Here is a 16,429-nt window from a genome sequence, read left to right as displayed (position 1 = left end):
TTTCTTTACAATCTAATGTGAATCCTCTGGTCTGAAGGCTATTGTTTTTGGGGTGTTGTCTGCGACACTTAAGCGCACTGTTTGTCCCTTTCCAAATTCCAAACTTTGTCCAAAATAATAATTGGGGAAAATCTGAAATGGGGTCTCATTTGGGGCAACAGGTATTAATTTAAAAAGCACTTTACTGTACCATGTGGTTGACTGCAGTTCACTTGAAGCTACATTTATGACTGTTGTGACAGAATTTTGTATTGTTTTGTACAAAACAAAACCAACAAAAACGCAATAAAATGCTTTAAACAATGTTCCTGTTTTGTCTTGTTTCTGTAAAGCTGAACACTTATCAATCCCACCTCTGCCTGTGTTCACACAGAATCACGAGGCTCGTATCACATGCTGAGACCGCAAACATTGACACTTCTAATAAAGACCAATGTCTTAGAAAAGGTTTTCAAAATGACTGATCCTGTTGACATAATCGCACATAGCGCTATCACCTGAGCACGAGTCTCATGAGGCATTACCTTACTAAGTCAACATTCCCAGGGAACACGTTAGGAGAAAATTGTTAGCCTGAATGCAATGTAAGTCACTTTGGATAAAAGTGTCTGCTAAATGCATGAATGCAAATGCATGGCTAGAACTGCAGTAGAGAAGCGCTGATTTTTATTTTTTACTTGAACTTTACTTGGTCAAATGCAGCTTTAGAGAGTCTGGTGCAAGCACTAAAAGTTAGCCAGCCTACGGTTGCCATGGAGATCTCAGAGCAGCTTAGCAGCCTACTGTAAAAGTGTGGGATGAAGATGAACATGCAGAAAGAGTGAGTCAACAAACTGTTTGCATCACACTACTGTACGTCCTCAGATTCACAAGTGAGCCTAAACTGAGGGCCATTATAATTTTGCTGGTATGTATTTGTAACATGTAACATTATTGGTATAATCAGAACTTATTTATAGCATATTTACCAAAGAACTAATATGGATTAAGTACTAAAAATATGAACATTTATATTTCAGGTGCTGAAACTAGTCACCGTTAATTTTAAGTTTTCAACCATTTATAATTGAGGTTAAATAGCCCTGCAGAGTGACAAATGAATTTTCTAAACAAATATTTCCTTACAATATGTAATGTCTGTAAATGAAAATGAAGACTGTAAAAAAACTGCATGTAGAATAATAAGAAAATTGTTGAGATGGCATTTATGTGTGTGTGCAATAACAACAACAAAAACAAGTTATTCTATTATTATTATTAAAAATAACCAAGAATGCACTGTCATGTTCACACACACACACACACACACACATACGTGACATGACTGTATGTTTAGTTATTTTTAATAATAATTATTATTATTATTTTTACAAATAACCAGAATGCAGTCTCTCATGTTTTGCACTATGATAACAGGTTCAGTCCTTTTCATATCTATTACTATAGTATAGTATGTCTCCATCTAGTGTTAGATGGCACTTGCTTTCACCAATGACCAATTCTGTCTCATTGGATACTGGAGACTGTTTGAGGTAATTATCCTGTCACTTAATATATGTTATATGTTTAAAAATGGAAGTAAATTGCCAATGATAAATCAGGATTTGACTTGGATTCAAATTATACCCTGTTTCTAATAGGCTGAGAAGCCCTGCTAATTAAGAAATTAAATTAATTGGAATGGCATTCAGGTGTGCACACTTTTATAAAGGTGAGACCAAAAGTACGACATGAAGGTTTGGAAAATGAGGAATTACGTGTTGGTTAGTATCTGAATGAGGGGAATTTGTTGCTTATTTGCGAGTTGTACTTTACTTCGTTATTGTACTCACTTGCAAATGTGTAGGAGGGAGTAATGTTGTAGTGTAAATTTTTTTTAATCTATTTAACTTCTATAATGTATTCCTATTAGAGGTCCTTCAAAATGCAGGAAGTGTTCTGAATTCATAGTCCTTATCCTACTGCGAAGGGGAAGAAAACCACTTAAATCAAGCTAAGGTGGTTTAAGACTTAAAGGGTTAGTTCACCCAATAGTCAAAATTATGTAGTTAATAACTCGCCCTCATGTCGTTCCAAACCAGTGAGACCTCCATTTATCTTCGGAACACAGTTTAAGATATTTTAGATTTAGTCTGCGAGCTCTTAGACCCTCCATTGAAGCTGTGTGAACGGTCTACTGTCCATGTCCAGAAAGGTAAGAAAAACTTCATCAAAGTCCATGTGACATCAGAGGGTCAGTTAGAATTTTTTGAAGCATCGAAAATACAATTTGGTCCAAAAATAGCAAAAACTACGACTTTATTTGGCGAGCAAAATGTATTTCCGATGCCTCAAAATATCCTAACTGACCCTCTGATGTCACATGGACTACTTTGATGTTTTTCTTACCTTTCTGGACATGGACCGTATACTGTCCACACAGCTTCAATGGAGGGACAGAGTTCTTGGACTACATCTAAAATATCTTAAACTGTGTTCCAAAGATAAACGGAGGTCTTACGGGTTTGGAATAACATGAGGGTCAGTTATTAATTACAATTGATATTTAGGTGAATTATCCCTTTAAGACTGCCTTTTCTTGTTTTAAACTGATCCAGGAAAATGAAAAAAAGAAAATCTGGACAATACAACTAAGTTTTTATAGTTGTTTTTTTTCTTGTTTTTAAGTTTAAGTTTTTAATCTTGTTGCAGATGGAAGATCAACTGGGGATGAACAAATTGAATGCCATTTTCATTTACTAAAATAAAGCGGTTTTTGTGTTGTGTCCGTTATTATGAACCGTGTGCACTTCACACTCACCTGCCCTATAAAATGGCATTGATATCACGCCACAGTTATAAACCTTCAGTTACGGGCATGCCGTTGCACTTAACTCAAAGAAATTGAAATGAATAATTGAAATGAAAGAGATACCAAAGGCATAACGATGAAGCCTAAAGCAACATATTAACATGCTTAAAACGCACTGATTTAAAAGAAAGCAACTGCTTTATTTCAGAACGTAGAAGCGCTATGCAGCTACCATGCTAGTTCTCACAGGCAGATGGATCGGTCAACTATATTACGTAAAGAACGCGACGCGAGCTGGGGGCCTCGCGGTTGCCTGTCGCGCATAAAATATGGCGTTGTAGGAAGTCTGTTGTTGTCCGAAAGAAAGTGACAACATGCGGATATGCGAATAACCACGCGTGTAGTGGTTAAAACGTACCAGTTAAAAGTCAGATAAAGTGACCGTGGTTATGAACCGCGATGTTGAGATCGACGGGGTTCTTTCGTGGGATTGACTGCCCGTTTTATTGTGAGAGTAATAATGGAAAAGCCGGTGCAAATAGCTGCTCCAGACCCTACTGTCACTTCAGACACAGCAAACAAAGACGAGGCTCTTCTGGGATATACGACATCAAAAAGACTAAAGCGCTCTCTGCGAGTCCAAACGGTGAATTAAAATGTCTTTGTGGTGTCATGGTTTCCTTTTGTTCAAGTTCTCTTTGTGTTCGTGTACATTTAAACGCACAGAAGCGTTCTGCTGAGGAACAAAGAAACCAAAACAACCCCAAAACTGTACTGTTTTATGTCAGCTAGTCCAATTTATGAATTAATTATGAAAGTTTTTATAGCTCTTAAGTTAACATTAATGCCTCAAAAAAGGCATTAAATAAATATACTCCACACACATACAGGATACAATATATATTGTTCTGATTCTGTGATTTTTTTTTTACTGTATCATGTAAATCTTGTGACTTTTGTTTACAGATCAAGGATATGATCCATTCAGTCCAGAGGTTGTAAGACCGGGTGAACATTATAATGGGGAGCCCCTCTCGACGGGACAGGATGTGGACCTTGGCACAGTGGAGCTGGAGTTGGTCAATCGGGCCATTGAGGCTGTTCGCACTGAGATGGAAAGGGACAAGAAGAAGCTTTCTCAGATCGGCGATCAGGAATATGAGCCGACCACAAGCTCTGTTAAGAGACCGAAACCCACTGCATCATCCCATCAGGCCTATGATCCTGGCAGCTATCAAATGGGCCAAGCTAGTGAATACACCCCATCCCCTCGCTCAAGCAAATACACTTTGGACTCCGAGAACAGCCGTACCAATGCACTGGAATATGTGCCCACTGCTGTCTCCAAAACAAGCATTAAAAAGGCATTACCTCCACCACCGTCCCGTGTAAAGTGTAAATACACTCTGGATAATTCCAAACCAACCACAGACATGGAGTACGACCCTCTCTTGAACTATTCAGCTAAGCCAACTGGTAAAGATCAAAGGGCTTTGTGTTCAGAGGGAAAGGGGAGAAAGAGGTTTTACACTGAAAAACAAGGAGAAAATGAGGAATACGTTCCAACGGTGAAGAAACCTAGGTCGACGTTACCTAAGGCAGATGTCCCGAAGTACACTGCAAGCTTCTCTGAATCTGATGAGGAAAGTTCTGGGACAGAGTATCGGCCAACGTCCATAAGCCGAATGCAGCGCAAAGGAATTAACATCAGCTTTAAACAGGAACAACTGTCAGGTGCGAAGGGACAGCGAAGAAATCAGGTGTCTAAAACTGCCGATGTTTTCTCACAGAGCGAATCAGATGACGTAGAGTCCCAGGATGTAGATCGGACAGACAAAAAGATAGACAAAAAGATGCCTGGGAGTCAGTTGAAAACTATAAAACCTGATAAACTGAAAAAAGATGAGCAAGAATCCAATAAGAAGAATCAAAAAGAAAGGAGGGAAAGTTCAAGTGCAGACAAGACATCGAAGAATTCAAGTCAAAAAGACAAGAACCAAAGTAAGAGTGAGGACAGAATCAATAAGTCCAAGGAAAAGCTGCGGAGAGACGGATTGAAGTCAAAGACTACCGATGAAAAGAACAAGAAGATAGATAAGATAAAGAATGAACATAGTCACAAGGAAAAAGATAGAGGAAGTGGTGACATCAAGAAGCCCAAAATGGACAAGCCTGTGAAAACCGATAAGGTGTCGTCCAAAATCAAAGACCAGAAGAATGGAAAACTTGAGAGCAGCACAAAGGATAAGGACAGGGACACAAAGAAAAGCAGCCATGGGAGCAGCAGCAGCACTAAAGACAAAAGCAAAAAAGGTAGCTCAGTTGTTGATCACAAAGAGGCAAGTGAAGCCAAACAGAGGAATCTGAGCCACATTGACTTGTTCGGTGCTGAGAGTGCTGAAGAGGATGAGGAAGATGAGAGGATAGTGAGGAAGTCAGCTTCTGCTTTTAAACGGGGAAGCTTCATGAAGAACAAGAGGAAAACATCTGAAGATACATCATCATCATCGGAGGATAACTCTGAAGTGGACGATGGCGGAGGTGGTGATGAAGCAGTGGACTACTCCTGTCTGCAGGATGAGATGGAGTATGACTCCGACCCGATGGAGGAGTGTCTCCGGATATTTAACGAATCCAAAGAGGTGAAGACAGAAGATAAAGGGAGACAAGCTAAGCGGGTACCAGAGTTTTTCTTTCTTTCTCTAGGTTTGATAATAATTTTTGTTATCATAAAAAGCCTTTATGGGGGTTTGAGGATGTTATGCAGATGTTAGCTGTCAGTGGAATTTTCTGGGTTTTCTGTTGCAACTGAAGTATCAGTTTCACTTTCATGTGTGTGCTTTTAGCCTTCAAGGGAGGAGGAGGAGGAGGAGGTGGACGAGGAAGAAGAAACAGAAAGCACTTTAACTACTCTCTTTCCTGGCCAGAAGAAGAGGCTGTCACACTTTAAAGCTCAAGGAAAGGTTAGTGTTGGAATGCATGTTCTGACATGTCTGACACATTCTCTCTTCTGTTATTGGTTCCTTGCACTTCATATTTGCATATTAGCTCTTTTTGATGTGCAACAGTTAGACCATTGAGTCAAGACAGAATATGTAGTAGTGTATTATGCTGGTCAAAAGTTTGGAGTCGGAATTAAGAACTTTATTTAAATATATATATTTAGTATAAATTATAAATCTATTTTTCATTCAGATTTTTACATTTTTTTTATATTATATATATATATACAGGTGCATCTTAATAAATTAGAATGTCATGGAAAAGTTAGTTTATTTCAGCAATTCAACTCAAATTATGAAACCCGTGTTTAAACTCAATGCACACAGACTGAAGTAGTTTAAGTCTTTGGTTCTTTTAATTGTGATGATTTTGGCTCACATTTAACAAAAACACAACCCAACAAATTAGAATATGGTGACATGCCAATCAGCTAATCAACTCAAAACAGCTGCAAAGGTTTCCTGAGCCTTAAATGGTCTCTCAGTTTGGTTCACTAGGCTACACAATCATGAGGAAGACTGCAGATCTGACAACTGTCCAGAAGACAATCATTGACACCCTTCACAAGGAGGGGAAGCCACAAACATTAATTGCCAAAAGCTCACCAAAAGTTGGTTAAATTACCATGGTGTTGGTGTGCTTGACTGGCCAGCAAACTCATCAGACCTGAACTCCACAGAGAATCTATGGGGATTTGTCAAGAAAATGAGAAACGAGACCAAAAAATGCAGATGAGCTGACGGCCACTGTCAAAGAAACCTGGGCTTCCATACCACCTCAGCTGTGCCACAAACTGATCACCTCCATGCCACACCAAATTTGAGGCAGTAATTAAAGCAAAAGGAGCCCCTACCAAGTATTGAGTACATGTACAGTAAATTAACATACTTTCCAGAAGGCCAATAATTCACTAAAAAGGTTTTTTTTTTATTGGTCTTATGAACTATTGTAATTTATTGAGATCATGAATTGGTGGGTTTTTGTTAAATGTGAGCCCAAATCATCACAATTAAAAGAATCAAAGACTTTAACTTCTTCAGTCTGTGTGAACTGAATTTATTTAATACACGAGTTTCACAATTTGAGTTTAATTACCGAAATAAATGAACTTTTCCACGACATTATAATTTATTGAGAAGCACCTGTGTGTGTGTGTGTGTGTGTGTGTGTGTGTGATCATAAAAATGTATTTATTTAACAAAAATAATACTTAATGATTGCAGCAGGGGCTCATTAATTTGATCACAGAAACAATTAAGACATTTGTAATGTTAAACAGCACAACATTTTAACATTAATAATAATAGGAAATGTTTCTTAAGCACCAAATCAGCATATTAAATGATTTCATAATGGACACTAAAGACTGAAGTAATAATGCTAATAATTCAGCTTTGCCTTCATGGGAATGAATTACTTTTTAAAATATATTACAACAAAATGCATTTTTTTAAATGGTATTAATATTTTACTATATGTTTTACTTTTTTGTGTTTTTGAGCAAATAAATAAACCCTTGCTAATTAAGTGACTTTCAAAAATGTTTATATATTGTTTAGATTTATATAGATTATTGTTATTATTTATCTGGCACAAAAATTAAATACCATAATGAGAATTACCAGTGTTAATATGATGTGGGGAAAATGGCTGTTGCTTGTTGGAGAAAGTAGGTCATTACTGGATTCTTTGTTTTGAAAACACCTGAGGTGTTGTACTGAAAAAGTGTTACTACTTGTTGTAAGTTTTGTTGTTGAATAATTATTTACATTTTCCTAATTAAAAGAACCATATGTGATGCTAAGTGTAAATCATTTGAAACGCTTTATTATTTTTATGCTTGTTTATTTTGAAAGATCGCAATGATGTGCATCTCACCCTGATATACTTAAAGTACACACTAAGAATGCTGATATCGTTATTATTGATTCAACCTTGTCAAGTAGGTTAGTTGTGTGGTTTTTCTTGTGTTCTTAAGTAAAAGAACGAGATGTATGACATCCGTATAAAAGCGTCTCCATTTTCTAGAACCTTCACTGAAGGTTTGGTGCCGAGACCCGGGATAGCGTCACAGAATAGTCGCAGAATAATAATCTCGAATTGAAAGTGAAAGTGAGTTGAAGGAAGATGGCCGAACAGTTAGTGCAGATGAAGAAGATGAAATCAATCCGCAGCTCGACGACGAAGTGGCAGACTCTTTTGCGAGAAGAGATTGGTAAAGAAGAACCAGACTGTGATAAGTTGCGCGAGTTGCTTTCAATGTTATCGACGAAAGAGGAAAGTTTAGTGGATCTTGACAGAGGCATTGACAAAGAGACTCCCACGGCCGATCTGGAGAGAGAGGTCGAGAGTGCGCTGGATTATCAGGACCGCGTTATCATGTGGATATCCCGTGCAGAGAGACTGATAGAAAGAGAGCCTGAACAAGAGCGTGAACGGGTAAGAAACGCCAATGCAAACCATGAACGATGGCAAGAAAAACGGTGTAAAGCTCCCCAAACTAGTTATGGACAAGTTTACGGGAGAAATAAGCAAATGACAGGAGTTTTGGGGTCAGTATAAAGCCACAATTCATTCTAATGAAGCGCTGTGTAAGAGAGAAATTTGCCTATTTGAAAACGTATTTATTTGGCTGACGCAGCGGACAAAACAGTATCATGGCTCACTCTGACGGACAGTAATTATGATGCAGCTATCGAATTGTTACAGAAAAGATTTGGAAGGAAGGATATTGTTATCAGTGCTCACATGTCTAATTAAACTGCTTCATTTGACTCCTGTAAAGCGATCATCAGACGTAAACGCGTTGAGAAGTTTATATGATAAATGTGAAATCCAAATTCGTAGTTTGGAATCTCTGGGTGTTCCATGTGACAGGTATGGCAGTCTTTTGTGCACTGTGTTATTGCAATTGATGCCAGAGGACATTGCTTTAGCTTACATTCGTCAGTTGGACTCTGATGGTGAATGGAAAGGAAGTGCAAAGCCAAGACTAGACCAGAAAGCTCAAAAAGAGACAAACAGTTGAGTAATAGATCTTACACCAAATCTGATATGACTCATTAACCAAGGCATAAAAAATGGACAATGTCTTCTGCAGCTGCCCTGCACACTGTTAGTCGTGCTCCCAAGGCTAGTATATATTGTGAGAACAGGAATCATAAGCCTGAGAATTGCTCTGAATATTCACTACTCTTAGATATTTAGATAGTCACTCCTAAAACTGCTTTAAGTCCTTTAAATAATCAAGATTTCAGTTAGAATAAGAAGTAAGGGGGAGAACATTCACCTAAAGTTCACCTTAATAAGGTTCACCTAAAAAATGAAATTATACATCTGTACTTGTGTTTAGAAATTGCAGTAGAAAAACAGTTTAATAATTGTTTTTCTAATTCTTCATTCAGTCTGAGTCATCGCTGAACGCTGTGCCAATGCTGCAGCGGAGAATGACGGCGCAGGAGATCTGTTACCAGCGCATGCAGAAGGCCCAGCAGCAGGCAGCACAACTAGCTGCTGCAGTAAAGGCAGCATCTGCATCGACCAGCCCAAAACTGGGGCTATCTGGAGAGAAACGGCGGGTGGCACACCGGCCAAACGCCTCCTTGCCCTCCTCAAAGCCTGGTATGAGGGGTGCTACATTCACTTACAACAGGATTAAGAATTAGGAGTTAAAAACACATGTTTTTTGGTAGGGCTAGCTGATGCCAGCAGTTGGGTGTTATCACCCACCAGGGTGGCGACCGATCAGCTATCAGTCAAAGCTCAGACATCGGCAGGCATCCTGTCAAAGACCAAATCCACTACAGTGCAAAAAAGAGTGGCGCACACTCCCACCATGAAGGTAACGTCGCCCTAGATCAGAACTAAAATGGTGTACTTAAGTGTCCTCAATAAACACTCTCTTCTCTGCCCATCACAGAGCTCTGCCATGAAGCGTCCTGTCATTCCTGCAGAATTTGGGGCAAAGGTGCCCACTAATGTCCGCCAGCGCTACCTAAACATCTTCATTGATGAGTGCCTGAAGTTTTGTTCCTCTGAACAGCAAGCTTTTCAGATGGTATATCATCCATCCTCTATAATTCTCTCATCATTTACTCACTGTCATGCTGATCCTAATGTGTACGAGTTTCTTTTTTTTTGCTGAACACGAAGATATTTTGTAGAATGTCTGTGATGGTATTCCATTGTTTTTTTTTTCATAATATGAAAGTCAGTAGGTACCGTCAAATGCTTGTTTACAAACATTCTTTTTCACTTTTGGCTGAGCTATCCCTTTAATTTCATTTTCCCTTTTATATATATACACATGTTGATGTGTATATTCTGGATTTCTTCTTCCCTCTCAGGCTCTGGAGGAAGAGAAGGTGGTGTATGACAGGAGCAGCAGTAAGAACATCTACCTGAATGTAGCTGTGAACACACTGAAGAAACTTCGCAGCAAGAGCACACCTGCATCTCCTGTCATCAGTGAGTCTAACACAAACACGCAGATTAATACTCCTGTTATTCTGTCAAGATTAGAGAAGCTAGTGTTTTTTTTTCTTTTTTTAAACAAGCAGTTAGTAAATGAATAGAGTGCAAGTGTAAAAGGGACTGGAATAGAATTAGAATTGATGTACTATGTTATTTCTCAGAGAGCCCGGCTGTATCTGTGAATAGAAGGTCTCAGTCCCATGAAGAAGTACTTGGTGGACGACTTGCTGCCACAACCAGCTACACAATCAACCGCTCCGGCAAACAGCAGGATGTAGACCCTAAAGGTACCTCACTACCACTTAAGTGTTATTCTAGTATTATATACATATTATTATATTAATAATAATCTAGTTATCTTTATTTTAATTTCATATCAAGTTATAATAATTGTAGTACTTGAACTTATTTCATTTTGCTTAGTTTCCAATACAACATTTCTAATTTTCATTTAGGTTTTTCAAGTTTTCCATCTAGTATTTATTTTCAGCTTTATTTCAGTTGATGAAAACCCTTTTTATTAGTTTTAGTTAACAGTAACGGCATTCTACCACCCTTTTTTCCGATCTCACTCACCCACGTCTGCATCATGCTGTTTTCAGGTGCCATTCTTTACAAAAAACTGAAAGAATATGCAATGACTGATGAACAGCTGCAGGAGCATGGCTACCCTAGACCTCACCCCGAGATGTCGGGTCACGCTGTTGTCCATAACCTCCCAGAGAAGAAACACAATGACCGTTAGTTTTGTTTTTATTGTCTTGCACCAATTTCTTGATTCTACTTCTTCAAAATACACCTTAAAACAAAGAGCAAAACCACTAGGTGGCACTACGCTCAAACTTTTAGCACCTTATATATAAATATTTTTGTACTCACTGAACATAAGTTGCATTACTTTAAAAAGCTGTACATTTGAAAATATCTAGCCTCCATAACATTTGCACTCTTGATTTTGATTAATTATCCTATATCTCTTTCTTAGCTTTTAACAAAATCTGTTGTCGATGTGGCGCCGAGTACAAGATAAATGCTAATGGCAGCTGTGTGCGTAAGGAGGAGTGCAGTCACCACTGGGGAAGATTACGCAGAAACAGAGGTGGGTATGTGTACATGTAAGACAGGATGAGTTTTTTGTAATGGCAGTATGCTTCATGTATTTCACTGTATACGTTGCTGCTAACACTGGCATGGTTTTGGGTCTTACGTAGTTCCAGGAGGTTGGGAGACACTTTACAGCTGCTGCTCTGGTGCGGTGGGTTCTCCTGGATGTGAAGTGTGTAAAGTAGGTATCATCATGGATCTGCAAATATTGGAGCTTTTTTTTTTTCAGTTTGCGCACACTGCCTTTTGCTAGTTGAAGCTTTTAATAATGTGTTAGGAGTAAGTGTTATAACCTACTAAAAAGTATGTTCAGTAATGTGTCTCTGAGGTCTTTGAAAGGTTAAAATACCGGTTTTTGTTGTTCCCTTTTCCTTTAGCAACATGTACAAGATGGCCGTAAGGAGTCTTTGGATGGTTTTGTGAAGACTTTCAGCAAACCGTTGCCAGTAGATGGAAATGGAGGTGTCTATGCCTTGGACTGTGAGATGGTGAGAATAACAGTTATTCAAACGCTCCCACACTTATTTTAGGTGGATATAAAAAGCCTTATGAAGAAAACAGGATGTAGTCTAAAGTCTGATATTAAAGATACAACAAGCCGCTTTAACCCTTTATTAAATCAAACTAAATACTATAACCATTTTCATCTCAATACTTGTTTTATAGTGCTACACAAAGCAAGGTTTGGAGCTGACCAGAGTGACCGTCATTAACTCTGACCTCAAGGTTATTTATGACACATTTGTCAAGCCAGGCAGCAAAGTGGTGGATTACAACACACGGTAGGAATTGTGTTAAGAGATCTGTTAAGAGTTTTTCTAGTTTCAGTTACACCCATTTGTGTTACATCCAGGTTTTCAGGTGTGACACAGGATGATCTGGAGAACACCACCATCACCCTGAGAGACGTGCAGGCGGTGCTGCTGAGCATGTTCAGTGCAGAGTCCATTCTAATTGGACACAGTCTTGAGAGTGACCTGTTTGCGCTCAAGGTACACCCAAACACTAGAGCTGCACGATTAATCATCCAAATAAAAATCACAATCTCCATTCAAACAACCACGTGATCTCATTTCTAAATGACAACGATTCTCCTGTGTATTTAATATTTGAAAAAATTCATACCGGAACATTCAAATCTGCATTCGCTTTGCCTGCTGACACAAGGAGAGCAGTTACCATGTTTAGATAAGAAATGGCTTCACAAACAGATTTTCAACCACAAAGTATTATTTCTCTGTTACAGTCATTCATATGATCACAGAAATACTGGAATTTAAGGTTATAGACCCAATATAAACTGATGGTAGCGATCAAAATAAAGAAAATCCTGGCTTTTGAAAGTAATTAACACTTCAAATAACGTTTGTGTTGATGACATTGTTTCGGCACTAGGTGGCGACAAGTGACTGTTAAAAATGTATGTCATTGAATCATTCATTCAAGAGATTTGTTCAAAAATGCTGATTTATATATTAATGAAACAAGTGAAGTATTAATGAATGAGTCAGTCATAGTTTTAATATAAACAGCCTCTAGTAAATAATACATTATTTTAAGTTCAGAGTCATGGGAGAATTGTCGACTTGAAAAAATAAAAACGTGATTCTCAATTTATCCAGAATCGTGCAGCTCTACCAGACACTATTTGTACTGTTTTTATAATAATCCAAAACCTAGTGTGTTGCTTGCCTAGAAATAATTTTTTAGGAATTTTAAGTGTGCTTGTAATGTAATATAAAGGCTTAATGAAATACCTAAATATTGTAAGCTTGCAGAAGCTTATGCAATAAGGTAGCATAATAGAGTTTGGAACAGTTCAATTTTTTTTATATTTTAATCAGTATTTATTAACATAAGGGTTCTATCTGTTCTGTGTTTACTAGCTTATTCACTGCATGGTTGTGGACACCGCTATTGTGTTCCCTCATCGCCTGGGTCTGCCCTACAAACGTGCCCTGCGAAACCTTATGGCCGACTACCTCAAACGCATTATACAAGACAGCGGTGAGGATATTATTAATTTGCATCTGCATTAATCTAACGAAAATGTACAGGGTATCTTTCACCCAGGAAAATTTTAATTATAAAATTATAAAATACAGTTCATTAAAAAGGGCCGTTAAGTTTTTTTTTTTTACATTGTGATATTATTGTCATCAATAACCGTACTGCATGTATTATCATCAGTATTGTCCATTATTGTCTAGACACAATAATTTGTTTATTAAATGAGAATAAATTAAATTCAGTAGAACAAATGCTACCATTATATAAATATTTAACAGTTACATTCACATGCTACTGAGAATTTGCTATAAAATGGCCTTAATTTTCTGTATGAATGTACTTCAATATATAGCAATATATGTAGCAAGGCTTTTTTTTTATATAATAAATAAAAAGAAAATGAATAGAATAGAAAAAGAATAGAGCAAGCTAGTGTTAGAGGCCTTTTTAGCTTTTGTTAATTGTATTATAAATTTAAAAAAAAATAGAATACAAAAAGATTAGTGTTATTTATTTATTTTGAAGAAAAACAAGCAGTAAATCAGTCGAGTGCTAAAAGGGACAAGTTTTTTTTTTTTTTTTTTTTGAATCTGACCTGGGTATGAGATTCACCTTAGCTTAATTCACCATTCATCTAGCTGATGAAGGAATGTATTATAATAATAGTGTATTATCAAACCCACATAATAACATGTGACACACAAAGGCTCTAAATAACATGCTCTGGACTGTCTCTGTTTCATGTCTCGTTTCCTGTCTCTTTACAGTTGGAGGGCACGACTCCAGTGAAGATGCCCGGGCCTGCATGGAACTCATGATCTGGAAGATCAAAGAGGATGCCAAAGTGAAGAGATGACCTCTGACCCTGCCCGTTCTCTCACAATAGGTTACGACCTGGAATGATTTTCGATGAAGCCGAGCGTCATAGATGAAGAGTCACTGAAGCTCTTCTTAATAGTCCGTGCGTCACTTGGGTCGGAAAAACTGCGTCAGAGTAAATGCTGCAGGGTGAATGAGGGGGCAAAGAAAGAGATGGACAAAGGGGAGGAGACCTGGACGGATAATGTGATAGATTGCAAAGCCTAGACCACCACAACTCCTAGCAACCAGAGCTAGTGCCCTATCAAACAAGCAATCCTATTTCCCACCATGCTAAAACTGACCTAGTAAATGCCAATATTATCACAAGTGGACATAGATTGGGATGAGGGTAATTAACCTTTTGTTGAGTTAAAGTATTCTCAATTTTTTTCAGCAGTATTTTTATTTTTTCAAAGACTCTAGTCCCCCAAATCATCGATTACGATAGTGTTTTAATGTTCACTTTAGGTGATGTGGCTCCTGGAAGGTCTATGTCTTGCACTCTAAGGTTGTTTGTGATATAGATGTATATTAAATCCACAATTATACTTGAAAGCATATTTTTTCAGCACTTATGTGATGTCACTTCCTCTAGTAATAATGTATAGCAATCCATATACTCAAAAACAGTGTATTGTCTAGCTGCGAGTATGTAAAACTAGATCACTCTGACATTATCATGATCCAATCCCTTGTAAACCAGGCTCAGTATTCTTATCTATACTCAAATTAGTACAATTTGTTTACACTTTCAAATTTGTGTGTGATTTATTTATTCACACAAATCATGAGCGGACAGGACAATAAGGAAAAAAAACAGTTTACTTTGATTTACTTTTTAATTCACTTTAATTTGTATTAAGCAGTTTAAGTTATTAAATGCAGTATATTGTAAACTGACACACTAAATGTCACGTCATTCATTTAGGCCTGCCACTTTAAACCCAATACTTTTAAAAACTGCTACTAAAAACATACCTTTCAATAACTGTCAAAACTAAAGTTCAACATGGCTGTGCAGTGATTTGTAATGTTACTAAATGGATTGACATTAATTACATGTGCTGTACATAAGTTGTATCTAAGCTGTTTTTGTAGCTGTTTAGTTTTGTTTTCTCTTAAAAGCTATAAATAAAACACAAAAATCACAGGTTTTTATATACATTTTTATACACATTTTAGCATTCATTTATATAAGTATTACATATTTTAAAAATGTATATACATATGTGCCATTTAAAAGTTTGCCATCAGTGTAAAAAATAATATATAAAAGTCTTCACTGTCACCTGTATTCAACTTAATGTGTCCTTGCTAAATAATTACATACACACACACAAAAAAAGAAAAGATTTATATATATATATATATATATATATATATATACACACACACACACACACAAACTTTTTTTTTTCTTTTTGTGTGTGTGTGTGTGTATGTAATTATTTAGCAAGTACACATTAAATTGAATACAGGTGACAGTGAAGACTTGTATAGTAATTTCTATTTCTGATTCAAAAGTTCTGTTTCTAATAAATGCTGTGGAACTTTCTATTCATGTTGATAATTATAAGAAATGTCTCTTGAGCAGCAAATTAGCATATCAGAATGATTTCTGAAGGACTGAAGAATGGAGTAATGGCTGCTGAAAACTGAGCTTTGCCATCACAGGAATATAAATAACATTTTAAAATAGAATAAAATGTATAAATATATTTGTCAAATTGTAGTATTTCACAGAATTATAGTTTTTACTGTATTTTTGCTCATATAAATGCATCCTTAATGAACATAAGAGACCTTGCTTGGAAAAAAAAAACATCATACTGACCCCAAACTCTGTGTGTGTGTGTGTGTGTGTGTGTGTGTGTGTGTGTGTGTGTGTGTGCGTGTGTGTGTGTGCGCGTGTGTGTGTGCGCGTGTGTGTGTGTGTGCGCGTGCAGCAGCAAATGGACCGGTGAATACGTCCAACTAAATGTCTAAACACACGGATGTCAAGTCTTTGTTTGAGAATATTCTCTGATCTTTTATCCTAACCTGTCTGTTCCACTTCACCATCTTCCTCCAGTTACTTTGAATGTCTATATATGAGATCTTTTCCAGCAGGTGCCTGACTAAGAACTCTTTCTTCAGCAGCTGTTTTCTCGGACAACAAAATGACACAAAGAGCCTGTGGAGGCATAG

The 16,429-nt window shown here is 37.3% G+C and overlaps 1 protein-coding gene across 1 annotated transcript; it reads left to right on the top strand.

The window, feature by feature from the left end:
* Positions 1–3,087: 3,087 nt before the first annotated feature.
* Positions 3,088–15,392, top strand: rexo1 (REX1, RNA exonuclease 1 homolog). Its single transcript, XM_059503803.1, has 16 exons — positions 3,088–3,437; positions 3,758–5,469; positions 5,638–5,754; positions 9,199–9,415; positions 9,487–9,635; positions 9,714–9,851; positions 10,141–10,261; positions 10,429–10,554; positions 10,870–11,007; positions 11,253–11,366; positions 11,479–11,552; positions 11,749–11,859; positions 12,038–12,153; positions 12,225–12,363; positions 13,258–13,378; positions 14,149–15,392. Exons 1-16 carry the CDS (start codon positions 3,251–3,253, stop codon positions 14,235–14,237), a joined length of 3,669 nt encoding a protein of 1,222 aa, XP_059359786.1. The 5' UTR covers positions 3,088–3,250; the 3' UTR covers positions 14,238–15,392.
* Positions 15,393–16,429: the final 1,037 nt, after the last annotated feature.

Source organism: Carassius carassius, chromosome 21 (assembly GCF_963082965.1).
Source record: "Carassius carassius chromosome 21, fCarCar2.1, whole genome shotgun sequence".
Taxonomy (NCBI): Eukaryota; Metazoa; Chordata; class Actinopteri; order Cypriniformes; family Cyprinidae; genus Carassius; species Carassius carassius.
Note: the sequence above shows the minus strand (reverse complement) of the source record. Positions and strands in the feature narration are given on the sequence as shown.

What these genes read in the sequence shown, in the direction of transcription:
- rexo1 (XM_059503803.1), top strand. Translation starts at nt 3,251, where the DNA reads ATGTTGAGATCGACGGGGTTCTTTCGTGGGATTGACTGCCCGTTTTAT. An exon ending in CGCACACTCCCACCATGAAG is followed by an intron (nt 9,636 to 9,713) that starts GTAACGTCGCCC and finishes TGCCCATCACAG; the next exon opens with AGCTCTGCCATGAAGCGTCC. An exon ending in GTGGTGGATTACAACACACG is followed by an intron (nt 12,154 to 12,224) that starts GTAGGAATTGTG and finishes TGTTACATCCAG; the next exon opens with GTTTTCAGGTGTGACACAGG.